This window comes from Castanea sativa, chromosome 4, assembly GCF_040712315.1.
Source record: "Castanea sativa cultivar Marrone di Chiusa Pesio chromosome 4, ASM4071231v1".
Lineage (NCBI taxonomy): Eukaryota > Viridiplantae > Streptophyta > Magnoliopsida > Fagales > Fagaceae > Castanea > Castanea sativa.
Genome location: NC_134016.1, coordinates 23,497,529 through 23,524,890, shown reverse-complemented (window position 1 = coordinate 23,524,890; position 27,362 = coordinate 23,497,529). Strand labels below are relative to the sequence as shown.

At 36.2% G+C, this 27,362-nt stretch overlaps 1 protein-coding gene across 1 annotated transcript in view; it reads left to right on the top strand.

Moving 5' to 3' along the window:
- The first annotated feature begins 2,200 nt into the window (after positions 1–2,200).
- Positions 2,201–27,362, top strand: part of LOC142632246 (dehydrogenase/reductase SDR family member FEY-like) — a 36,644-nt gene continuing 11,482 nt past the window's right edge. Inside the window, exons 1-6 of the mRNA XM_075806673.1 lie at positions 2,201–2,656; positions 2,752–2,869; positions 5,499–5,635; positions 7,038–7,139; positions 12,647–12,739; positions 25,189–25,261. Of these exons, the coding sequence (XP_075662788.1) occupies positions 2,318–2,656; positions 2,752–2,869; positions 5,499–5,635; positions 7,038–7,139; positions 12,647–12,739; positions 25,189–25,261 (862 nt within the window). The 5' untranslated portion in view covers positions 2,201–2,317. The remainder of the gene's footprint in view (positions 2,657–2,751; positions 2,870–5,498; positions 5,636–7,037; positions 7,140–12,646; positions 12,740–25,188; positions 25,262–27,362) is intronic.

The following is a 27,362-nucleotide window of genomic DNA, read 5'->3' as shown; positions in this document are numbered from 1 at the left end:
GATATGATTGTTATTATTTTAACCTAGATCTGAATAATAAACCTAAGTATTCACTTGGTTAATTAATTAGGTTAAACAATCTAGTTTTACAGGGGTCTAAATTCTAACATATATATATATATATATTTGATCACTTAAGTCAGACCTACTGACTTCCCTTATATGCCTCAACCAATCAAATAAACAAATATAATAATAATAAAAAAAACAACAACAATAAAGGAAGGTGCTGGCGTTGCTTTGTCAAGGTGGTAATTCCATTTATCATATATATATATATATATATTCTTTTTTTTTCCCTGCCACTGCCGCCGACCCTAGTTCTTTTTTGGCATGAGGACAAAACTAAGAAAAACACCATATCGAACCAAAATCAAGCTCCTAACATGTTTTTACGGAAAAAAAAAAAATACTATTTGACATATATATTTTATCTCTGTAACTTATCACACTACCGGCCTACACCATAACTTTTTGCTATTCACCAAAACTCAATTCGGTAAACCTGTGCAACACTGATAGTTAACGCAACACCAGCACAGGGAAACAGATCTAATTCCTTCTTCGTTTACATCATCATACTCATTGGATTTTTTTTAAATAGTCTCACTATTGGCCAAAATACTTCATATAAAAAATACTCCAATTCTAAATAAAGCTTAGATTTGACAAGAAAGAGATTCTTAGGCTTTTACCTCAAGGGTGTAGTCAATCCTTCTTTACTTCAGTCCTCTGGGTAGTCTCCTCTCTCAAAATATCTCTTCATGTACGTTGAATTAATAAGCTTGTATATAACTAGGGTTTCAATCTCATTTTCGAAAAAACTCCCTTATAATTGTAAATTATAAAATTGGCCCCACAAAAATTTACTTAAATACCCCTCCTTTTAATTTTTTTTTTTCTGGGTATTACAATCTCCCCCACTTATAAGAATTCAGTCCTCTAAATTCATCACAAGGTGAATGAATTATCACGCTTCCCCTACGCTACTCTAAAGCCACAATTGTATCAATCTATACAAATTTATCACTCATCACCATAGTTCAAAACTATTCCACAACATATGCTTAGACTTTTCCTTCCCAAGATGTGTAAAAAAAAAAATTTCCTAAGCAAATGGAGCCATGATGCTTCTGTTGCCTAATACAATACCACTAAAAAATCTCTTACTCAATCACCCATAGTTTAAGAACAACCATATTACGAAAAATATAAGATTCTTTAAAAATATACATATCTCTAGTCTAAATAGCTCTCTAGGTTCCTTTCATTATGAATAAAAATTCCAATGTCCATTCATTTAGATTAACCCCAATAACTGATTTTCCATCAATTATTAATTTCAACAAAATTCCAAGGCCGAAGTAGTCTCCAAAAATTACAAAATCCACAATTTTGAGATTCACCATAGACTATTGAATGCTAGCATTTGTTTAATTCAATATGTAACGACCCAAGGAAAAGCGCTACCTACATCTACGCTATACCTCAAAATTAAGTAGTGCATCCAAGGTTCCAATCCTTCCTAAGTTCAAAACTAATTTACAACATATGTTTCAAGTATTTTTTATAAGCTTATTGGGTAGCGTAGATATTTTATTTTATACATCCGAAAGTGTTGTTGTAGCTTTTTTTTTAAAATTTTTTTTTTAAATCCTCCATTTTAGCAAAATGCTAGAGATACAAATTTTTTTATAAAAACTTTCATAAATTGTTGATGTGATGAGTGATTATTGGTAAATAAAAAGATGATGTTATTGGTGGGCCTTGAAGAAAACCAGTAAGAAATTGGTCATAACAACAGTTTGTAAAAATATGGTAAAATAATTTGTGGCCATAACATTACTTTTACCGTAATTCAGTTTTCTTTTTTTAATCCTTCAATTTCGGCAATTTAATTGCCGAAATTCATTTTTTTTAAATTTTTTTTTTATTTTTGGTAATATCATTGCCAAAATTAATTTTTCTCTCTCCCACATCCATCACATCATTTCTCTATTCTCTCTCTTACTTTTTCTCAAAATTTCGACAATACTATTATCAAAATTCGCTTCTCGCCTCATTTCCTCAAATAAGTTTGAACATAATCCATATCACAAATAAACTCAATATTTTACAATATTTTGTCTTTTCTGAGTCCTGACCACTCTCTAGTCACTCCCACTGCACCCGATTAGCATTAATAATGTGGTCTTAGAATAGTATCCATAAACTGAAAATTATCGGTAAATGGTCAACGCAACAGTGAGCTGAGCCTACAGAGAGAGAGAGAGAGAGAGAGAGAGAGAGGGAGATTCAGTTATAGTTTCTAGTTTCGATGGCAACGAAGCGGAAGCAGAAGAAGAAAGAGGGTTTGGGATGGATACAATGGTTGAGAGGTTGGATGTATTTGATATACGAAATGCTGTTCCAGAGGATCTCGGCAAGCCACTTGCACAACCCTCTGCCTTTGCCTCCCGGTCTCAACGATCTCACCTGCATAGTCACCGGCTCCACCAGCGGCATTGGCCGTGAAACCGCTAGGCAATTGGCGGAGGCAGGGGCACACGTCATCATGGCTGTCAGGAACCCCAAGGCCGCTCACCAATTGATCCTCGATTGGCAAAACCAATGGTCCCTTTCCGGAGGAGGATTGGCTCTCCCTCTCAATATTGAGGTCCTGCTCAATTCAACTCTCTCTCTCTCTCTCTCTCTATCTCTCTCATAAATTTGCATCCTCTTATGCTTTTTTTATTTATTCTATTTTTGAAGGTTATGGAACTTGATCTTCTCTCGTTGGATTCCGTCGCCAGATTCGCTCAAGCATGGAATGCACGTTTAGGACCTTTACATGTTCTTATTAACAATGCCGGAATATTTTCCATCGGAGGTACCTTCTTCTTTTAAATGTCAATCCCCCTCTTTTTACAGCACTATTTTAGTTATTTTGGAACGCATGAAATCTATGATTACTTTGACTAAATTACTTTGAATCCTAGTAAGCTGACAGTGTTTAGTTTTGCCGGTTTGGTAATTCTAGACCATCAACATAATTTCTAGGCAATAAAACTGCTGAATTATTTGTAATTCAGTATTTTAGGGGCTTTGATTTCATAGTTTGATAAAGATGTTGATTTATTCCTTGGTAATTACAAGTGTGTGTGTGTGTGTGTGAGAGAGAGAGAGAGAGAGATGACTGTGATCCATGAATTGGGTACTCAAGTTTGTTGTTGACACACTTTGGATGAAAAAGCCCAAAGTTCAAACATGGTTAATTCAAGCTGAGCTCACTGAACATTGGTAACCTAAACTCAACTTGAGTTTGAGAGTTAAGCTTGAAGCAACCAAGTGCTAGTCATTGCAACAAGATATCTAACTTCTCTATGGGGTGGGAAACCTTATAGAGAGTGCCGGTCATTCAAAGAGCTTGAGTATTATCTATAGATTGTGTGCAACATAGAGAGGAGCCTGCTATAAAAATGTTAAATTCAATTTTTAGTGATGGTGCAGCATTTTTTTATAACTCTAGGCAGTGGGGATGGTTGAGGAACATGATCCAATAACAAAAACCAAAACTTAGTCCCAAAAGTAAATACACTAGTCGGGTTTACCACGTCTTTTCTGTCATTCTATTATATTCAAAGTTGTACTCTCTTGTACTTCCTTAATTGACATGTCATTTTTTAACTACTTCTATTTATGTTATTTTTGGTATTCCTCCACTAAGTGGATTTACTCAGAACGAATCCTATCTTTCCTCTAACTTAAAGAACCTGATCCATTGACTCAAAATTTGTCCAAGACTTGATTGGGCTCTGAATTCCTAGTCCCCTGTCCTAAATCTACCCTAAATATAGAACAGTACAATTTAAGTTGCATTGTTGTGATCCCTTCTGACTGTAATACAGGGCAGTTTATAATGTGGACTGTACTACAGGGCAGTTTGTAACGTGGACTGTACTACAGGCCAGTTAATATAGTTGCACCAGACCTTTTTGGTGATAAGAACCTATTGATGCCAGACTAACAAAGGTGTAAAAAAACAAAGGATTACTGGTTAGTTTTCATGCTACTAGTTTTGGTACTGTTCAAGATGCTGCAGTGTGAACAACTGGTTACTAATCAGTTCCTAAAAATCATCTATAAACGTCTTGGTTTCTGGTGGATAGGGTGTTTCTCCTCTCTTGCACTCTATACAAGTCTGCAAACCAACACATGGATAACTCTGCATCTTTTCCTCTCCTTACCAAATTGGCCAGCTATAAGGAATTTGTTAATCTTTCTATTTTTGGGATTGTGATTGACCTTCTCCTCTTTTAAATAACACCTGATGAATGTCTTCCTAATCTTTGGAGAATGTATATGTTTTTGATCATGTAAAATTAATCATATCCCTATCCCACAATTTTCATAAGTCATATCTTTACTGGTAGTGCAATTTTGTTAATTATCCAAGAAAAAAAAAGGTTAGGGAAGGTGTCTTGGTTGTTATGAAACTTAGTTGAGTGAAATCTCGTATATTCTATTGCATGTGGTGCTTATTTTAGATTGGTTTTTGAAGGGAAACCTTTATTGGGCACAAAAAGTTGTAAAGTTGGTTATATTTTATGTTGAATTTCTAAGGTTTCATATGTAATGCCATACTTCTATGTCTTATGTGGAGTCTTGTTGGACCTCTGGATCTATTTTGTTTTATATTTCACTCCATTTTAAAGTTGATAAAAATGAAAAAACTTGAAGGTAGCTCAATAGCTTGTCTAGTGCCCTCAACTACACTAATAAGTCCATACATGATACATCTTTAGAAGATTTTTAAAGTTGGGTAAGCTCTCATTAACTTGCTAAGAGCCTTGTAGCTCAATGGCACTATCTTGTGTCCTTTAACCAAAGTTCAAGTCCCCCCACCTCCACTTGTTGTATTGAATTATTAGAAAAAATAAACTGCCCCCAGTAACTTATGATGCCGTACTTTTCTTTAATTTTGACGCACTGCTTGTGCACTTCCTGTATAACAGGTGTTGTTTTCATATTTTGACTTTAAAAAAAAACTTATGATGAATCAAGACTAAAAAATAATCTTAGATGAGTTAGGTCACTACATCTTTTTTGCCCCTCCCTCTGGAAATAACAATCTTTGAAAGAAATAATAAAAAAGAAATTCCTTGGATAGCAGGTCTAAAGCTCTGCAGATTCCTAGAATTTCTTTTCCACCTTGTTGTAGCCTCCCAACTATTTGAGAAATTCTGGCTTTGTTTCTCATTACGTGAAATTGCCTTGCCATTTCCCTCAATGCGTATGATTGGGATCTTATGTTGTTACTCATTTCCTGCTTTGATATGTTGCTCTGGCAAGAGGAAATTGTTGTATCTGTATAAGTTTTCTAGCATCTGGCATTTCATTGGGTGCTTTAGCATTGAGTGGTCCAGTAAAAACATTTTAATACTAGCTATTGAAGTTGAATATGTTTATCATTTTTGTTTCATTCAATACATGATTCTCATTGTCTATTTTGCATCCAGAGCCTCAAAAATTTTCGAAAGATGGGTACGAAGAACACATGCAAGTAAATCATTTGGCTCCAGCTTTGCTTTCAGTATTGCTTTTGCCATCTCTTATCAGAGGCTCTCCAAGTCGAATTATTAATGTGAATTCTGTTGTAAGTTCCACAGTCATTGTTCATATAAATACAAATGCATGTTGCATTACTATTAATTGAATAAATGTAAAAGGACCCTTTGGACCTTGTTGAATGATTGATACATACAATAGACGCAATCTTTATCAGCAATCTTCTTTTTGACAATAGTGATGAAGCCATAAAAGATTGATGTGTTATCACTTTTCAAATTTGCGTATTGAACAATGATTTTATGGGGTCCACCTATGAAGTCCATTGAGGTAAAATTTGCATGAAGTCCATTGTAGGGTTAAAATGGTTTTGTAATTGAGTTTTTATTTTATTAGTGATGGTTATTTTTGTAGTCAGGAGCAAATATGTAATTTTTAAGATTTCTACAAAATAAGGGTATTTGGTAGTTTAATTGAGTCTAGAATTTTCTTGGAGATTCTAAGTATCTTAGGTTTTATTTTCTTTAAGTCCAAGTTAGTCTTTTATTAGGCTTTAGTTTACTACTTAAACTAGGAGCCCTAATACTACTAGTACAAGAGTTTTTATTTATATTTTTTGTGCTTAATGTAATCAGTAGAGATGGTTTTGATAAATATAAGATTGTTGAGCATTTTGAGCATTGATGCTATTTGGTTTTTGTGTTTTCTTTTCTCGTCTTCTCTTTCTTGTGGTACTCTTCATAGGTACTGTTCATGCATCTCCTGAACAAGATAAAATTCTCTTTTCTCTTTCTTCCTTACAACCCTCTAAATTCCCAAAACTTTCTTCTATCAAATAGCCATCGAATAACTCATTGAACCACCTTTTAATTCTGATCACAATCTCATAGCCCTTTTGTTTTCAAAAATTCTAAACGCATCCATAGATTCTCCTAATTCTTAACTCACTGTTAATCAAACTCTCTCTCCCTCTCTCTCTCTCTCTCTCTCTCTTATCTTTTTCTGTTCTTCTAAGGCTCCCAAAAGTAATGATCCTGGGTCCTCCCCTACATGATTTTTTAATATTTATTAAATTTTATATAACTGATAAAGACATGGAGGCAACAAAACAAGCAGATATATGAACTTACATTGGGAATCAGCTACAAGAATTCTCTAAGATAGGGCAATGCAGGAGTTCAAATTGCTTTATTTCTTTAAATGCATAATGCATTGAGTGTCAAAAAAAAAAAAAAGTTGCAGCCTTGCAATGGTTGCCCATTAATAACCAATAGCAAACTTGGATTGGACATCAAATACCTATTTTGTAGATATCCAAATTAACTTACATGCTGCTTTAGGTTCCAATTATAGGCTGCTTAATGATTCTTCAGGAGTATTAGAATACTAAAGTAGTTAATATATTATATGAAATGTGAATCCTTTCCATCATTTTACTGTCAAGTTATAACTTTAAGTCTGAGAGTGGCCTGTCCTTTTTTTTTCTGTAGATGCATTATGTTGGCTTTGTTGACACAGAAGATATGAATGTTGTTTCTGGGAAAAGGAAATTTACAAGCCTAGTTGGATACTCAAGCAGCAAGCTAGCACAGGTACACTTTGAAACCAATATTTAAACCTTTAACCTTTTGATGGCCCAGAAAATTCCTTGCGCTTGATTGTGGCATTTTTACCCTTCATGCATAATGTGAATAAAATTATTAGTCTTGTTTTATTATTATTATTATTATTATTATTATTATTCTTTTGTGTGAATTTAAGTATCCCTTGCTATTTAATTTATGATTTCAGGTGAACTTAAGTATTCATTGCTATTGAATTTATAAAAAATAAAAAAGAAGTATTTGTTGCTTTTGTGCCATTCGGCACTTTTTTTTTTTTTGGGTTCCTTTCCCCCTGGATAAATAATGTTCAAATGTATGGTGACCATAATTTTTCTTATGTACATGGGTTGTGCCCCTTTTGTACTTTTAATGAATTAATATAAAAAGATTAGTGACCATAAATTTAAGTAACTTGTGAAACATGCTTTGAGGTGTGTCTGTGATGTATGACAGATTTAGAGAATCTTTCTATGTGTGATTTGTTGTGAAACTTCTGGATAAGAAAAGTTACAAATTTAGCTTTTGTAATATATTGAAAGGCTTTAGGCCTTGTAGAATGTTTACTGATTGATCCAATTTTAAGTTTGAAGGTTAAAAGATCTATTCTTGAAGAAAACAGGTTGCAGGGTTTTTTAGGTCATAGCAGAATTAGGGTTTTAGTGGTGTTTTGAGCTGTCATTTGGTAGTGATTGGCTAGGGAAAGTATATGAGGTTTTTGGGTCTTAATTAATGTAACAGGAGTATGGTTTAGGGTTGAACTGGAGAAGAAAACGGAGAAATTAGTGGCTGTTCAAGGGTTGTTTGGACAGTATTATGAATGGTGTGCCAACAAGGGGGGAGAGAGAGAGAGAGAGAGTCTCTGTATAACTCAAGTACTCAAAGAATTCAGACTTGATTAATCACCTATCAGAAAAAAAATAAATCAAGTCTGAATTTGAGTACATTGAGTTATACAGAGAGTTTCTCTTCCTTTTACTGCTAGCAGTAGTACTCCTAAATTGACTAGTAAGCCTGAAGACCTTTTACACCAAAACCTTATTCTGCTTGAAAGTAACTTGACATTCCTTTTAATCCTTAACCCTTATCTTCCTGAAGGCTAAGGCACTTGTCCTGACAATCAAGAACCTTTAAAGTGCTGCTTCCAGAATCTCTTGTAATATGTGTTCCTTAATGATATGAGACAGTTATTAGGCTTCTTGAAAAAATCAATCATACCTTGCTTTTGATATTGTAGATTGTAGGTTGTCTCCCCCTCCTTTTTTTTTTTTTGATAGGTAATAACATCTTTATTGACAAGAAAAGTACAATGAGTTTACGATAGTAAACTCACTGCACAGAAATGAATACAAAAAAATAAAAATAGAAAAGCTAACAGAATTAAGGAAATCAAACAAAGAAATACAATGTGTAAAACTCCAAATACGAGACCACTCAAAGAAAGTCCTAAGTAGCAGAGACTTAAACCGATCTACAGGTCTCTCAATTTCCTCAAATGTTCGAGCACTGCATTCCTTCTAGGTTAACCACATAAGACACGTGGGTACTATATTCCAAACATTTGAAGAATGAATCCCCAACCAATTCCACCATGCAGATAGAAGAGAAACAACAGTCTTCGACATCACCCATTGAACCCCAAACACAAGAAAGACTTCACTCCACAAGGTATGGGCAAACTTACAATGGAGTAATAAATGATCCACAGTTTCCTTTTCACATCGATATAGGCAACACCAATTAACAAGAGGCAAATTATTCTTAACAAGGTTATCTATTTGAGAATCCCACCCCTAGTAGCTGTCCATAAGAAAAAAACCACCCTTATAAGTACCTTAACACACCAGATGTTCTTCCAAGGGGAACACACTGATGGAGCTTCCAGCAATGAATAATAGAAAGAGTGCATAGCTTAAACACCACTACAATTCAATTGCCATATCATGGTATCATCACCCCCCCCCCCCCCCCTAGAAGGTAATTTGGATGAGATATGCGAAAAGAAATCATAAAATATCGTCGTCTTGTAAGTTCTAGCTTCTACCACCCCCATTAGGTGCAGTATCAACCACAGCACAAGCAAACATTTCTGGATATAAATCTTTCAAAGAAGTAGGGCTACTCCAAGGTTCATGCCAGAATTGAATACAAACACCCTCACCCACCGCATACAACACATGACTAAAGAAACTCTCAACCCCCTTCCTAATGTTCTTTGACATACCACATCTATGCATCCCTCTAACAACTCTAGTACACCATCCATCACTGGCCTCCCCATATTTGGAGGCTATAACCTACTGCCATAAACGTGTGACCTCCTTCCCAGAATGCCAAAGTCATTTCCCAAGCAAAGCTTGGTTAAACAACCTAATCTTCCAAATCCCCAAACCACCTGCCTCCACTGGCCACACAGCCTTTTCCCAAGCAACAAGTAAAAATTTAAAGACATCAGTAGATCTCCCCCAAAGGAAATTCCTTTGAATCCTCTCTAATCTATTCGCCACATGTTGTGAAATGGTAAACAAAGATAAATAATAAGTGGGAAGGCTTGATAAATTACTCTTCAATAAAGTAAGTATACCCCCTTTTGACAAATATAACTACTTCCAACCTGAAAGCTTTTTCTCCATCCTTTCAATAATAGGGTTCCAAATTGAAGAATCCTTATAATGAGCCGCCAAGGGCATACCCAAATAAGATATGGGCAAATAGCCAACCTTACAACATAAAATACCCCCCTTTTATCTCTTAAATTAAGAGTTTATTTTTATCACAAAAAGAATTCTCACACTTTAAATTTGAAACTTATTATCAAAAAATCAAAAAAAAAAAAAAATGATGAGTTCTATTCCTTAATGCATAGAACTCTTGATTTCTGCCTCCAACAAATTTCTTCCAAGTGGTTTGTCTTTTCTAATTTTCCTCGAACTTTATCTTTTTCCAATTTTTCCTCAATTGTTAACCCACAGCTTTCCTCAGCTGCATCTAGCTCACTAAGATCCTTCCACAACTGATTACCCCCTCTCCTCTACATTCCAAATTCCTCCTCATTCCAACCTTCACATCAAAATTCAAAGCCTTTAATTTATATGACATAATTTAAATTGGAGTTCCTTGAAAATGATAAGAGTCCCACCAAGAACGTACCTTCTCTGCAAATCTCTCATCCTTTAACCACATGTTTTCAAATCTAAATGGCCTCTAGCCTCTTTGGAAGTCACCCCCCTCTAATAAAATTGGAAAGTGATTTGATAGCCTAGGCAGCCTCTGTTGATAAACAGTTAGAAACTGTTCCTCCCAATCTAGAGACGAGGAATCTGTCCAGCCTAGACCTTGAAGCAACCTCTCGAGAATTGGACCAAGTTGAAGTCACCTCCTGCACACCATGGAACATTCCACCAGCTGCTTAGGCCAGTCAGCTCCTCCCATAAAGTTGTCCGTCTCTAAAAGAGTTAGGTCCATATACTACACTAAAAGCCCACTGAAAATTATCGATCACTTTTTAAAACTCACATGAAATAGAAAGAGGACCCACTGCTTCATCAACTTTATCCACTACCCTTCTATCCCACATCACCAAAATGCCCTTAGATGAACCAACAGAACCTAAATACAACTAATCCAAATCCTGGCAACCCCATACACTTCATATCACCCCTCTAATAATTAAATCCAGTTTTGTTTCTTGCAAACAAACAATATCAGCTTTCCAAGTCCTGATAAGAGTCCTCATCTAGGGTGTTTTGTCATTGTTATTCAACAAACTAACATTCCAAGAAACAGTTTTAATATTCATTGATGCACTTCTACAACTCTCCCTAATAACACACCTACAACTCTCCCTAATAACACACCTTGATGTTGAAGAACCATTCTCATAACTCCAAGAACTCGCCAAGTTTCTCAACTTATCAATTGCCTCTGAACATTTTCATCTTGCATCTTCATTTTCTTCCTTGCCTCTATAGCTAAAATGAGCCTGTAAACTGCTCCCCAAGGCCCTCCAGAGAAGTACCCATTGATTTTTTGAGTGCTTTTATCCTTCTAGTAACCCATTGAGATAGCTGATTATTATCTCCCTTGTCTCAAGTCCCAAGTTCCTCCACCAAGGTGTTTGAAACCTCTAAAGGATTTTCTATAGCCAAAGGAACTATGAACAATGGCTCCTCATTCATTTTCCAACACCCCAACCCTCCATCACTATCCCACAAATCCTCCTCCAGCCCCACATCAACAGATAAGGCATCCATGTCAACGACATCTTCACCCACATCTACCCACAGTGATTCTTGTTGAATCAACAATTCCTTACCTTGCCATCTTCCATTAAACTAGCTTCCATAGCCTTGGAATTGGTCGATTCCTCTGGTGATCGATACAGAGACAGTGTAATTACCACTTGCCTTCCATCCCGTAGCTCAAGAACCTAGTCATGGGAGTTATCCCATGTCTTATGCAAATTACGAAGCATCTGACCTATTGAAGGGTAAGAGTCCTCACTATTTTGGATAAATTTTCTTTAAGCAATAGCTTAGATTGAGTCTTCCTTAATTATTTGGAAACCACTACCTCCTCCATCACCCAGTCAGGGACGGTGTGAGATACCAATGACAAAGGTTCAACAAGAGGACACATTTGAAGGACACGATTGGAACTCTCGGACGCAGGCAAGCAAGAGAGAGGTTGAGAGACCTGATCTGCCTCGTCCTAGCCCTTATCCACCATGACATCGATGTCGCATGCTTCTTGGTCAGCTTGTTGAAGACCATCGGTTTGGGCCGACATTGATACCACCTTGACAGAGAGAGAATTGACAAGTGTAGGATGTTTGGATGGTGGTTGTGATAGTGTGGATTGAGAATTAGGGTGAGAGAGTTGAGAAAGGTTCGGTATGTTAATTTTGGGTGGGTTTGTGAATGATTGGAGGTATGGGTGGGTTAGGTTGAGACCCCCGGGTCAAGAAGTATGGGCTTTATGGGTTGGGTTGTTTTGTTTAATTTGATGAGACCACCGGGTCATGAATAAAATTTATCAATCAAGATAGTTTGAATATATAATAAACCATCTGGAGCTTTTATAGAGCTTCCAAGAAATAAAGAGATAAAGATAAAATCCGTGAAAACTAATCCTAATTGAACTCAAAGTCTATTCCAAAAGATAAAGATAATACCCTCATGAGATAAAGAAAATCTTAGTACACAGCAGGTGACCAAAACATGAGATAAAGAAAATCTTAGTACACAGCAGGTGACCAAAACATGAGATAAAGAAAATCTAAAATAATAAATTCCAAAATAATTCTAGATGTGCTCTTGCATCAATGACACTAGAAAACCTAATCTTAACCTATATTGCCGCCGACCAGCTTTTGGGGGTTTGGTCAATTTGTCTTGTTTATCGGCAATGAAATTTATCTGAACTACACCTCGTTCTCTTTCCACCCTCCCCAAAAAGAATAGGGAGGTTATGTTTAAATGGTTGCTTTTGGATTGCAGGTTATGTTTAGCAGTGTCCTCCATAAGCGGCTACCTGCTGAATCTGGCATTTGTGTATTATGTGCATCTCCTGGAATTGTTCAAACAAATGTTGTAAGTCTCTTGTATTTGAATCTCTTATCTTGAAAAGGAAATGTACGCATTTGTATATACTTTCTCATTTTCCTTAACATAATGAGAGAGAGAGAGAGAGGTGAAAAAAAAAAACACTTCTCTATAATGGTGGACAAGGCTGAAAAAACTTTTGCAAAAAGAGTAGTTTTCTTTTGGATATTGTATGCCCATCTTTAAACATCTATATGAAGTACATGCTGAACTCCAATTATATACAACTTTGTCTTCTGAGTAAAATGAAGGATTTTTTTGAGTCCCAATGAGAGAGAGAGAGAGGTGAAAAGGGATATAAAAATAAAACAGTTTTCTGTAAAGTGGTGGACAAGACCTAAAATACCTTGGGTAAACATCTATAGAAAGTGCAGGCTGAACTCTAATTTAATACACCTTTGTCTTCTAAGTAAAATTAGGGTTTTATTTATTTATTTTTTATGTGGGTTATAGTTAACCTAATTGGTTTTTTTTTTTATTTTCCCGTTGAATAAGAGATCTGGGATTTGAACCCTGCCTATACAGAAAATTGATTGGTCTTATGCTCTTAGCATGATGATAAGGGAAATCATTATGGAGTGAATGCCATAAGTTGAAATTCTATCATGCTTAAAAAAAATATTAGGAATTTTTTTAAGCTCCTAGTTCTAAGTAATATTAGGTTTTATTTATTTATTTTTTATGTGAGCTATAGTTAGCCTAATTGGTAAATCTTTTTTTCGTTGAATAAGAGATCTGGGACTTGTACCTTGCCTACACAAAAAACTTATTAGTGTCTTATGCTCTTAGCATGATGATAAGAGCAATCATTATGAAGTGAATGCCATATGTTGAAATTCTATCGTGCCTAAAAAAATATTGGGGATTTTTTTGAGCTCCTAGGTGAGTAGTTCAAAATCTAAATGAACTTATCAATCATACTTACTCTTAAGTAAGTTACCTTGACAAGGCCTTAAAAACCCATAATTAATCTTACCAAATTACTAAATTATTCTTATAATATAGAGAGTTACCTAGTCGTTAGTATCACATTCTACACAAGATGTAACATGCAATATGTATCATATTGGAGCTGAAAAGAAATGTATTGTTTGTGCCCATGTATCATTTTGGGCACAGAGGTATCGTGTGATACAAGGGGTTATTGTGTGACATTTTGCTATAAAATTATGGACAAGACCTAAACATCGTTGGAAAAAAGAGTAGTTTTCTTTTTGATATCATCGCCCCTCTGTAAACTTCTCTAGAAAGCACAGGCTGAACTCTAATATGGTACATCTTTGTCTTCTAATTAAGTAATATCAAGACGGGTTTTTTTTTTTTTTTTTGAGATCTTATGTGAGCAGACTAAAATCTAAATAAACTTATCAATCATACATACTCTAAAGGAAGTTCCCTCCACAAGGCCTTCAAAACCCATCATTAGTGTTACCAACATTATGTTAGGTCCAAAAAAATATTATCAAAAAAATTACTAAACCAAAATATTAATCACACACAAGTGCACAAATATTGATGTGGAAAACCCTTTCTCGTTGAAGGGAAAAACAACGGGATAAACTCCAAATTATTTTACTATTATCAAATCAATTACAATAATTCTCTCAAGTTTAAGCATAACTTGAGATCCACACCGTACAATAATGAATCCTTGTGTGTCTCGTGGCTAAAGAAAATCTCCTTATGCTCTCACACACATTGGTTATTTATCTCACATGCGGCAATACTTTGCACTCCCCTCTCCATTTTTTCCTTTATGCACAACTCTCTCTTTTAGCTGTTCTTTTTGACTCGTGTTCTTTCTTCACTTTGCAATATCAAACAAAAATTCAGAAATTCTTCTTGATTTGTGTGCTTTACAAAAAACGTTGTCAACAAAACCCAAATCTTGTTGTCTCTCTCCTTGCATTGCCTCTCAAGCAAAAAATTCCATTTTTTCTCTCTTGGTTGTAGCACCGTCTATTTCACCATATCAGTCTTGTTGGGGAGGGGGGGGGGGGTTTACTTCACTTTGCATGGTCATGGGAGATATCATTTCAGCTTCACAAAATGCTTTTGTTTTGAATAGGCAGATTCTCTCATGCAGTTCATTTTTAAAGCTAGCTGTTACTAGTGATAGGTAGTTCCTTTTACTTTTGATAGCCTTTATCACTTGTTATGGAAAGTTCGTTAGCTGATAGGTTGTTAGTGATAAGTGCAATAGCCTATTAGTTAATTAGAGAAGTTTGTTAGGCTTTGGCCAATCACATGGCAGCCACATGGTGGGTTCTTGTATCTAATTCACCAGCTTGCTTATGTAAATATAAATAAGCAAGGCTACCCTCATTGTAACTAGTTGAATTTGAATCCAAGAAATCTCTACCTATGAGGTATTATTTCAAGAGGGTCTCTTGAAGAGCTAGTTCATTCTTTCTTTTCTCTAAGCAACTTAGCTTTCTAAAGTAGCTTTCCTTTTCAATAACTAAGCTGCAAATCCTGCCACCAATATTGCAAGTTGTGTGAAAAATTTTGCTCCTTAACCAATCCTCCTACTCCTTTTGTTTTGATACTAACAGGGTTTTCTCCATGACCAAAGCTAGGCCTTCTTCCTTATCTGAGTCCCCTATAACAATTGCTTCTTCATTCATTGGGAATTCTTCATCTTCCTGGTCTTCACAACCTTCAATCAACAAAGTTTTACCCTTGCCTTGAGCATTAACTCCCCCTTCTTACAATTTGGGGCCTTGTGCCAGCTTCTCCACACTTGTAGCACTTAAATGTAAAACTCTGTGCTGCTTTAGGGATTGGTTTTGTTACACCAGAAGTTGAAGGCAAACCTACACTATCAATCTTGAAAGGCACACACTGTTAGTAGTTAGCCTTCCTTGAGTGCTGACTTGGGTACTTTTGTTACCACCATAAGCGTGAAACTACAGAAAAAGCTTTCTTGCAAGTTGCTTCTCAAACATCAAGGCTCTATTGTAAGTTTCAAAGACAGACCACAATTGTTGTAAAGATAAGGCACCTTGAATTGGTGGTTTAAGACAACTCAAGAACCTTGCAACCACATATCTCTACTCTCATTCAGTTCTACTTAAGCTACCAGTTGATAAAATGCCTCTGTGTACTCTTCCACACTACCGTGTTGCTTCAAATTATGCAGTTGTTTGTACAAGGACTGCATACAATTGAAAGGCGGAAACTGGTTTCTCGTTTTATGCTTCATCTTGGACTAATCTTGGATCTTTCTTTTACCTCTCCTAACTATTTGAACTTGAAGTTGTTCCCACGAGGCTGAAGCTCTCCCTCTCAGCTTGATAGAGATTAATTTCACCTTCTTGAAATCTGGTACCTCATGGAAATCGATGATTCTTTCCACTTGGTTAAGCCAATCCACAAATTCTTCATGATTCAAGCTACGATTGAACTTAGATAACTCGATCTTGAACTTTGATTCCCATTTTGGTTCTCCCCTTGGAGGAACAGGCACTTACCTTGGAACACCTCCTCTAGGCTATAACCAATTGGGTTACTGAAGTTGATGTGACTATCAGTTTCAACATCTTCAACAGATTCATCATCATTTCTAGGATGAGGACACTGGTTTCTTCTCACTTCCTCAGTCAAGGGAGCAAGTTGCCCCCTTAGTAGCTCCACAGTCTACTCCGATGTCACTTGAGGTTCTCCTTCTTGGTTTCGTTGACTACTGCCTAGGATAAACCTACACCTCAGGTTCATGTGTTATAGAAGCTTTCTTGTTCCTTCTATTGTATACTATTGGTGTCATCTACAAAAATACTACTCTCTAGTAGAGGATAAGAAAATGAGTGCAAGAGCTGAATCTTGAATAGGCTATGCTGTAGAATAGAAAGGACAAGAAAGAACTTGAATTCCCAAATGGATCTCAAGCTTTGATACCAAATTATGATGGAGGAAAATGGTGAAAAGGAAAACTACTTTAGAAAGCGCTTAAAGAAAAGAAAGAATAAACTAGCTCTTCAAGAGACACTATTGGAATAATACCTCATAGGTAGAGATTTCTTGGATTCAAATTCAACTAGTTACAATGAGGGTAGCCTTGCTTATTTATAGTTACATAAGCAAGCTGCTGAGTTACTTACAAGAACCCACCATGTGGTTGCCATGTGATTGGCCAAAGCCTAACTAACTAATAGGCTATTGCACTTATCACTAACAACCTATCAGCTAATTAACTTTCTATTACAAGTTATAAAAACTATTATCAGATATCCAAGTGAGAGACTTGGCTGTGAGACTTTCAGCCCCGCTATGCACGCATTCTCAGATTTCATAGAGAATAATTCCTTAGTTGATTTACCTTTAGAGGGGGCTTCGTTCACTTGGTTTAGAGATTCCGGTCTTCCCTCTATGTCAAGAATCGACAGGGCCTTGGTCTCCTCGATTGGGAGGAGCACTTCGAGAATGTATCCCAACGGGTGCTTCCCCGTATTCTTTCGACCATCGCCCTCTCGCCGGAAGCTGGTGTTGTTCGGCGTGGACGAAGTGCCTTTAAATTTGAGAACATGTGGTTAAAGGAAGAGGGCTTTGTTGATAGAGTTAAGCAGTGGTGGGGTAGCTACAGTTTTGAGGGCTCTTCAAGCTTCATCTTGGCCCAAAAGTTGAAGGCTCTAAAGCGTACTTAAAAAAGTGGAACAAGAGAGGAGTTTGGTGATTTGGCTTTTAGAAAGAAGAACTTGTCAATCGAGTTGATGGGGTTAGATCTCGAGAGAGGAGCTAGTGGGTCTTTCTAGCGAGGATCAGTTCGGCGTCTCAACTCAAAGGGGACATTCGAGCACTTGGCTATTCTTGAGGAGACTTCCTGGAGGCAAAAGTCGAGAGCCTTATTCGTGAAAGAGGGAGATAATAATACTCGGTTTTTCCATAGATTAGCAAACTCCCATAGAAATGCTAATCAAATTAAAAGGATGGAGGTGAACGGTATCCTTTATGAGGATGAGAATGATGTTCGCTCTCAAATAGTCCTCTTTTACCAAGAGTTGTATAAGGAAACTGAGGTGGGCGTCCTTCTATGGATGGGTTAGAATTTGCCCGTATTGAAGCAGGGATCGGGTGTCTTTAGAGAAGGAGTTTACAAAGGAGGAAGTCTTCCATGTTCTTAAGGAGATGGAGGGGGATAAAGCCCTCGTCCTGACGGCTTTACCATGGCCTTTTTTCGAATTGTTGGAGTGTCGTGGAAAGGGATGTAATGGATTTTTTTGAAGATTTTCATCGGCATGCTTCGTTTGAAAGGTCTTTAAATGCTTCGTTCCTCACTTTAATTCCTAAGAAGTGCAATGGCCGTTAACATTAAAGACTTTCGCCCTATTAGTTTGGTGGGTAGTGTTTATAAGCCGTTGTCTAAGGTGCCGGCCAATAGGATGAGGAGGTTTTGGATAATCTCATTTCGAGACTCGAATTCGTTTGTTGGCGGAAGGCATTCTGATTCCCGTGCTTATGCCAATGAATGTTTGGATATGTGTTGAAGAGCAAAATTCCGGTGTGGTTTGTGTCGGATATTGAGAAAGCTTATGATCACGTAAACTGTGAGGCCTTGTTTTATTTGTTGGGCCGATGGGTTTTGGGGAGAAATGGAGGAGATGGATTAAAACTTGCGTTACGTCTGTTCGATTCTCTCGATCCTTGTAAATGGTTCCCCCGAGGGTTTTTTTGGTAGCTCTCGTGGGTTGAGACAAGGGGATCCGTCATCTCCGTTGTTATTTCTTTTGATAATGGAGGTTTTAAGTAGGCCTGAGAAGACAGAGGAGTGTAATCTTATTCGGGGGTTTCCGTGTGGGAGCCGTGAATTCGCCGGGGTGAGTATTTCCCATCTTTTATTTGTGGATGACACCATCATTTTTTATAGGCCTCTGTGGAGCGAACTCTGCCAATTAAGGCCGGTGTTGTCTTGTTTTCGTGTGTTCACGGGTTTGAAGGTCAATGTGGGAAAAGCGAGATTGTCCCGTGGGGGAGGTGAATAATCTTGATGCTTTGGCTAATGTGCCAATGTAGAGTAGGCAAATTGCCTATGAAGCATTTCTGGGGATGCCTTTGGGTTCTTCTTTTAAGTCCCCCTTATCCGGAATCCTATTTTGGAAAAGATGGAGAAGAGGCTCGCTGGGTGGAAGCGTCTCTATTTATCTAAGGGTGGGAGGCTCATGTTAATTAAGAGTACTCTCTCATGTCTCCCGACTTACTTTCTATCTCTCTTTACTATTCCTAAAGCCGGCTAGATTGGAATATATTCCGAGGAAGTTCCTTTGGGGGTCGTCGGAGGGGGATTCAAATATCCTTTGGTGGCACTGGGATAAGGTGTGTATTCCCGTCGAGAAGGGTGGATTGGGGTTAAGAAAGGTGGTGTCGTTTAATCAGGGTTTATTAGGGAAGTGGTTGTGGAGATATGGCCACGAAGATACCCACCTGTGGCGTCGTGTTATTTCTTGTAAATATGGCGAGGGGCTAGGTGGGTGGAGGACTAGGGCTTGCAGAGGTCCCATGGGTGCGGCCTTTGGAGAAGCATTAACGAAGGTTGGGAGAACTTTTCTAAGCATCTTTCATTTGTAGTGGGGAAGGCTCTCGTATCCGTTTTTGGCATGGCAGGTGGGTTGGTGGTGCTACTCTAAAAGTTCTCTATCCCGAGCTTTTTGAGTGTTCATCTGGCCAAGGATGCCTCGTATCTCGAAGTTTTGTGGATTCCAGAGGGGTACTGTTGTGAGTGTGGAATATAACGTTTTATAGAGCTTTTGAGGATTGGGAGTTGGCGGCTTCGTATTCTCTTCTCAGAAGCTTATCCAAGCTCGTATCCCTCGTGGTAGTAGGAGAGACATCCTTTATTGGAGGCTTAAAGGGGATGGTATGTTTGATGCTCGGTCTTATTACCTCGCGATCCGGGTGCATCGGATTCTTGGCTTCCTTGGAAGGGGTTTGGAAACCTAAGATCCCTAAGCGGGTGGCGTTCTTTCGTGGTCCGCTCGCTCATAGTCGATTCTCACCCCGGATAACCTCATGCTTAAGGGTAGGCCTTTGGTTAATAGGTGTTGTTTGTGTTGCATGGATGGGGAGTCGGTTAACCACTTCTCCCGCAGTCCTGGTTACCCACTCTCTATGGTCTTCGATGCTTCAGCCTTTGGGACTCCTTGGGTTATGCCGTGATCTGGCGGATTTGATCTCTTGCCGGCATCGGGCATGGAAAGGATAAGTCGGACATTTGGAATTTGATTCCAGGGTGCTTAATGTGGACTGTGTGGTTGGAGCGGAATCGCCGTTCCTTTGAGGACAAAGAGAAGACCTTGTTTGAGCTAAATCTTTTATGCCAGCGTAGTCTATTAGAGTGGTCTCGGTGTTGGGGGTTTACTAATTGTTCTTCTCTCTCTGTGTTTATGTCCTCTCTTAGCTTTGTTCCCTAGTAGCTTTTCTCATTCTCTGGTTGTTCATCATCATGAACTTCTTGTATGACTTTCTTTATCTCATTTATATAAGCTTTCTGATTACTTATCAAAAAAAAAAAGTAAAAGGAACTACTTATCATACAACATAAGCACTAGTAACAGCTAGCTTAAAAAATGAACTGCATCATTCTTGATTTTGTTCTTATTGCTAATGAATGTCTTGATAGTAGATTGAAGACTGGTCTGTGAAAAAGGAAGGTTTAGATTTTGGATTGGTGTTATATGTGTTAAATAAAATGGTGAATCGGTTGACCATTTTTTCCTTCATTGTTTGGTGGCTATGGATCTGTGGTCTATGGTTTTTTTGGATTATTTAGAGTAAGTTGGGTTATGCCTAAGTCAATTGCTGGGCTCCTAGCTTCCTTGCAAGGTTAGTTTGGTCGTCATCGAAATGGACATATATGGATAATTGTTCTCCTTTGTTTAATTGTTCCTCTTGAACAAGAAATATATTACCTCTTTAACAAGTAATAGGCTTTCCTTCCGCTCCAAGGAGTAGCCTTTTCTTCCACACAAAGTAAACCCAAATTAATTTTTCCTTCTTCAACTAGGAAACCCAATTAACTTTCCAAGTCAAATTGAAATTTGAGGCAATGTCCCAATAGTCTCCACCTTAGACTCAAATTCCATTCAGTAGTCTTCTTTTCTCTTAAGATAGCTCCACCTTAATCAAGTAGTCTTCTTTCCTCTTTACATATCTCCACCTTAATCATAGTAAAGTCATTTGTCTTAGTTCACACAAAGAATCCACCAACTAAATCAACCAAGCTTTGATACCACTTGTTAGGTCCCAAAACATATTATCATCAAAATTATTAAAACAAAATATCAATTACACACAAGAATACAAATATTTACATGGAAAGCCCTTTCTCCTTGAAGGGAAAAACCATGGACAAATTCCGAATTATTTGACTTTTACTTAATGAATTACAATAATTCTCTCAAGTTTAAGCCTAATTTGAGATCCACACCATACCATAATAAATCCTCTTATTTATGTCCATGGCTAAATAAAATTTTCTTATTTTTTTGCTCTCACACACACTAATTATTTATCTCACAGGTGGCAATACTTTGCACTCTTCTCTCCATTTTTCCCACCATGCACAGCTCTCTCTCATGGTTGTTCTCTGTGGCTCTTCTTCTTACTTCACTTTGCAGCATCAAACAAAGTTTCATAAATTCTGCTTGATTTGTGTGCTTTACAAAAAAATGTTGTCGACAAAATGCAAACCTTGTTATCTCTCTTCTTGCATTACCTCCCAAGCGAAAATCCCATTTTCTCTTTTGGTTTCACGTTCTATTTTTCCCTCTCCATAGGAAGGACCCTTGGGCCAAAACCATTAGATTCTTTGTAGTAGCATCTATTTATAAGACTTTTTTCCTATTAACTCTTGGACAAGGAATACATTAACCATTTAACAAGTAATAGGCTCTTCTTCCACTCCAAGTAATAGCCTTTTTTTCCACTCCAAGTAAACAAAAATTAGTTTTTTCTTCTTCAACTAGGAAACTCAATTAACTTTCCCAGTCACAATTTGAATTTGAGGCAATTTCCCAACATGTTACAAAATTATCCATATAATAAATAGAGTTACTTTTTAAAACTTAATTGCAAAATATTTATAGTTGTTAGTATCGCATGATACACAAACATTTTATGTGATATATATTATGTTAGAGCCAAAAAGAAATGTATTGTGCCCTTGTATTTTTTTGGGCACAGGTATCAAGTGATAAAAGGGGTTTATTATGCAATACAGTATGTTTCGTGCTTGTGTATCATTTTGGGCACAGGCATCATGCAATCAAAAGGGCGTCTTATGTGATACTGTATATATTGTGTTATATCACTGTATCAGACAATTCCTATTCTACACCAATGGGTTTTGTTAGAAACATAGAATTTTTTTTAGTAGGAATTAAAAACTTTAGTAAGAAAAAAAGCTGAGAATACGCTGGCAGTATACTTAACAGAACATCATGGTATAGCTCTAAACTTACAAAAATCAAGAAATTCTAAATTAGAGAAACAAAACTTAGAATTATAGTTAAATGATTAAATTAACCATTTTTTAATAGGTTAAGCTTTCGGGAGAATTAGTAAATTATCAGGGTATCAAAACGGGTAGTCTTGAGCTTGAAGCTTGTCTCCACTTTACCTCCCATTTAAAAGCTAAAAATCTCACATGTGGGGTGGGGCCCCATTTATAAAGGGGGAGTATGGACCTAGACAGGAGGGGGAGTACTAGAAAATTATAGCTATGGTTCAATGTTGATTCACTATTTCCTAATAGTTTAAGCTTTTGTGAATCAGTAATTTATTAGGTTTTGTATGGATCTGAGTAGAATCTAGACGAAGTTGAATGTCAAAAATGTCAACTTTTGAGAATTTAAAGTAAACTGTTTTTTTTATTTTTTGGAATAGACATACTTTTGTTAATCCACAAACAGTAGCTCTTAGAGCTCCCTCAACTTTGAAAACTTATAAGATAATGAGGCTGGTGTTGGCATGAGTTTGAAGATAGATTGCTTTTTCAAATTTGCTTTAAGAAGTATATAATTTGTCTACTATTATACCACGGATCATGGAGGGTTTTGTAATAAAATTTTATTCAATGTTTGGAAAGTTTAAAAAGAAAACTTTATCTTGTATCGTACTTTTATTATAATTCGAGCGCAAGGGTTCAAACCTTAATCTTGTCGTGTGTCTTTTAACTTGTATATCACAAGTGAGAGCTTTAACTTATAGTCATGCCTCTAATATCTTTAAATAAAAATCTAAGGAATGATTTCTGCCTTCATTTTGCATCACATATGTGTTTTATATTTGTAAACATATTGAGTAATAATATAATTTTAAATTAATAATAATAATAATTATATTTTTTTTTTGATAAGTAATAAAGAAATTTATTGAAAAAAGAGAGTCACCCAAGTACACAGGAAGTATACAAGGGAGAACAAATCAAAGACGAACATTACAAAAATCAAGAAAATCCAAAATAGAAAGAAAAGGAAGGCTTCTCCACACGGAGAACCAATCTAGTAAGGTTCGGAAAAAAAGAGACTTAAGAACAGGCATGGAACTCTCGATGTCTTCAAAACATCTACTATTTCTCTCCTTCCAAATACACCACAACAAGCAATGAGGAACGGCCTTCCAAATATCTCCATTACGATGGCGACCAAAACGACCTTGCCAGCAAGCCAAAAGCCCCACAACAGACCTTGGCATAACCCAGTAAACTCCAAATAAACCGAAGACCATGTCCCACAATTCCATGGCAACCGGGCAGTGAAGAAAGAGATGGTCAACACTTTCACAATTGCACTTGCACATATAACACCAATCCAGGATGCAAATCTTTCTTTTTCTTAAATTGTCTACAGTCAGACATTTCCCCAAAGCTGCGGTCCAAACAAGGAAAGCTACTCTAGAGGGGATCTTCTGCACTTGCACATATAAACTTTCACACTTGCTTGTGTATCTTATGTTACATGATAGAAAAATTTTCAAGATCAATTCACAATACTATTTGCAGTTTGATACTTTCTATTTTTAAAAGAAAATGGTTTCTTTAATCATGGATATTTTCATCTTCGTATCACAAGGGCATATTTTACATGGACTTGGGAATGTGTTAGGTATGTGTTCGTTTGTATATGCCAAACTTATGAATTTTACAATATGATAACAAACCAGTTCATTCAGGACTCTTTGATATTTATAACAGTAGTTTCATGTACTTGTCTACATTGCATGCTTGACATTTGCACCTAGTTCTTCTTATTATATTTATATATATAGATTTTTGGTTGACAAAGATCTGACATGAGATTGCCCAAAGTGCATATTGCTCATAATAACCCAATTAGTCACGACCAAGGTGAAGCAATCTATTTCCATAGTTTCCCATTGTCAATCATTTCAGCTCAATCTTTATCAGAAGAGGCAGCGGTGACTCTTTTTGCTTCCATTCTCAAAGGGCTTTTCTTGCATATTTAGTAAAGTTTTGCTTTTCATTTTGATAGGAGTCGGTGCTTTTAACATTAAAAAGCTGCTTGATATACCTGTACAACACATTGTAGTTTACAGCCTTAAAATAGTTTGGTTATAACCAAATGATGTATAATGCTGAACTGAAAGATAGGGAATATTGATGGAAAAGGAAACCTTGAAAATTAGAACAATCATTATGTGATGCCTTAATAGATCCCACAGTAGATCGTAAAATATTTGAGTATTATTGGTGGCATCATCTTATTAAGCTTTAATGTCTTTACATATTTATAAGAGAAAAAGAAAAATGAAATATGCACTTAGAGGTTGTAGATATATATATATATATATATATATATTCATTAAATCTCAACTTTATGTTTGTTTGGTAATGATTGTAGATTATGTCATTCTTGTTTAAGTTCAGTTTAAGTTTTCTTAGCCAACAGGGAAAAAATTAAATGCATGTGCCTTTTATTGGGTGTTTTTTTTTCCTTAAAGTTTTACTTGTCCATAGTCAAAAGAGTATTGATTGTCTTTTTTTTTTTGGTGCGTGTGTGCTTGTGTGTGCCTGTGCCTGTGTGTGTATTTTATTTTATTTTTTTAATTTTTTATATATCTTTCAGTACTATTTTTTATCATCATGTGCATATTATCGGAATGTATTTATTCTTGATGGAGGTTCTATCACGATAGCTATATCACTCAATTTTAAAATTATGGTAAATTATGCCAATTTAACTAAATTTTATTATAGTTTTGCATATCATTCTTTTATAGATTAAATATCAATTTCACTTCGTTTTACACCTTCTTGGTGTACATTTCTTGTAAAAAAATGACTTTGTTTTAAATTGAAAGTTTTCAATGTTATAATGGTGGTGATGAGAAAGTTTATAATTATGATTTACTTGGGTGGTTAATCTCAAAAATTTTCTGAGTTACATCCATTCATTTTTCTTATGCTTTTCACTATTTAATAACAGGCAAGGGATCTTCCCAAAATTGTTCAAGCTGCTTATCATCTGGTACCCTATTTTATGTTTAATGCTCAAGAAGGTAAGTGCTCCAAATCCTAGTACATCTGTTTTACCTTCTCAGTTGTATGGGTTAATTGAGACATCCTTAAGCACTTTCATTTTAATATTATTGAGACATTAATATCTTACAATGCCTTTCTTGTAAATAATGTAGTCAGACTTGGGGGTAATGACATAATTTATGTGAACTCATTCTGCATATCATCTTCCCTTTATGTTTCTTCTCCTCATCATATCCTAGGGGCTCTATTTAACTCATCTACAAACGAACGTATGAGGTCGTCCTTGATAATTTATAAGAAGCATAGAAGTTTTTGAAGGGGATGTAATTGCTTTTTTTGCAACTTGGATACATTTAAGTATCAAATCCAATTATCCATTTACCACGAGTTTTTTTGATAGCTTTTAGCTTCTTCTTTTCTTTTCTTTTTTTAATTTTTCTTTTTTTTTATGTACAAATTTTCAAAATAGTATACTTTAGCCCACTTTCAACAAAAATCAACTAGCAAAAAGCCAAATAAGCTGAAGCCAAATGGATACGAAGTCTTTACAGACACCTAGGGCCTAGGGGGCAACCTTAGACATGGCATAAATTTTTTTTGATGTGTTGGATGAAAAGAGTTTCTTTATTTTCTAGCAAGAAGTGGGGAACAATTCTATGTAAAAAGTGAAGTTTAATTATTGCCACTTTTACAACTTTATCATGAATTTTTGGTGAGTCAGAAGAATTTTTATTGAAACTGATAATAACAAATACAAATAAGGTTTATGACATAGAACAAATTGGAGAATTTCTTTATTTGTGGTTGTGGTGGATTTAGGGCTTTGATAGGAAAGCGGAAGGGCTTGATTTAGGGTTGTAAGGAAGAAGGGAAAAGAGAAACATATGCATTTAGCGGCTGTTTAAAAATTACCATAAGGACAGAGAAAAAGAAAAGACAAGAAATGGGGAAAACATAGAAAGGCCAACATTCCTCAATGCTCAAAGCATTCAATTATTTATTAATCAATGCCAACTCCTTTTGAGTACATTGAGCGCAGATCTATACAAAGCTCTTTCTTTCCCAGACTCTTTTTTGTAGATGAAGAGTGTATGTCAGGTTTTAGGGTGAGTAATTTGGAGGGGGAATTCATTGATGGTGTTTCATCTGCTATTTGTTGACGATACTCTGATTTTCTCTGACACTGATCTTGATCAGCTTTTGATTATTTGTTTGGTGCTTCTCTGGTTTGAGGCGGTGTCTGGATTTAAAATAAATCTGGGCAAGTCTGAATTGGTACATGTAGGACAGGTTTATAGTATTGAGCTATTGGTGGACGTTTTAGGCTGTAAGCTGGGTTCACTTCCAATGAGATATTTCGGCCTTCCTTTAGGTGCAAAATTCAAGGAGAAGTCGATATGGAATCTAATTATGGAGAAGGTGGAAAAGAGATTGGCAGACTAGAAATATATCTACTTGTCTAAGGGAGGTAGACGCACCATATATATATATATATATATATATATATAGATATATATTTTGATTAGTAATAAAAATCTTATTGAACAAAAAAAGAATCCTCCCACTTGCCTACCTATTTTCTGTTAGGAACCCCACATTTGGGTATAGATATGAGTCTTGAAATAATTGTTGTAATTTATTAGTTAGTTAGTTGAGATTAGGAAGAATTAGCTAGGATTTGAACACATGTAGCTCATTTAACACAAATTAATTCATAGAGCACATGTTGATTTAAATAGCCAATTATCTTGAGTCATGTGAGCTAATGAGATTAGAGCAAGTCTCCTATGAATACATAATTGTAATCCAATATTAGATATTGGAGAATAAACCAATTCTTTGCCTAGTGCATTTCCTTTCTCTCTTAATATTTCTCTATGGAGGGTAATTGTCTCAAATTAAGTCAATTCACATACAACTCCTATCCATTTCCATACACTTACCGCCCATCCCCTATATGAACCATTGAGTTCCTAAGAGGTGGTATCAGAGCCATCGGTCTTGAGATGACTGAATCCATTGCATCGCATCAAAATTCCATGGAGTTGACAAAATTCAGAGGTGGAGATCCTTTTTGGTGACTTCTCGAGGTCTATGAATTCTTTGCTCTTGACTCTC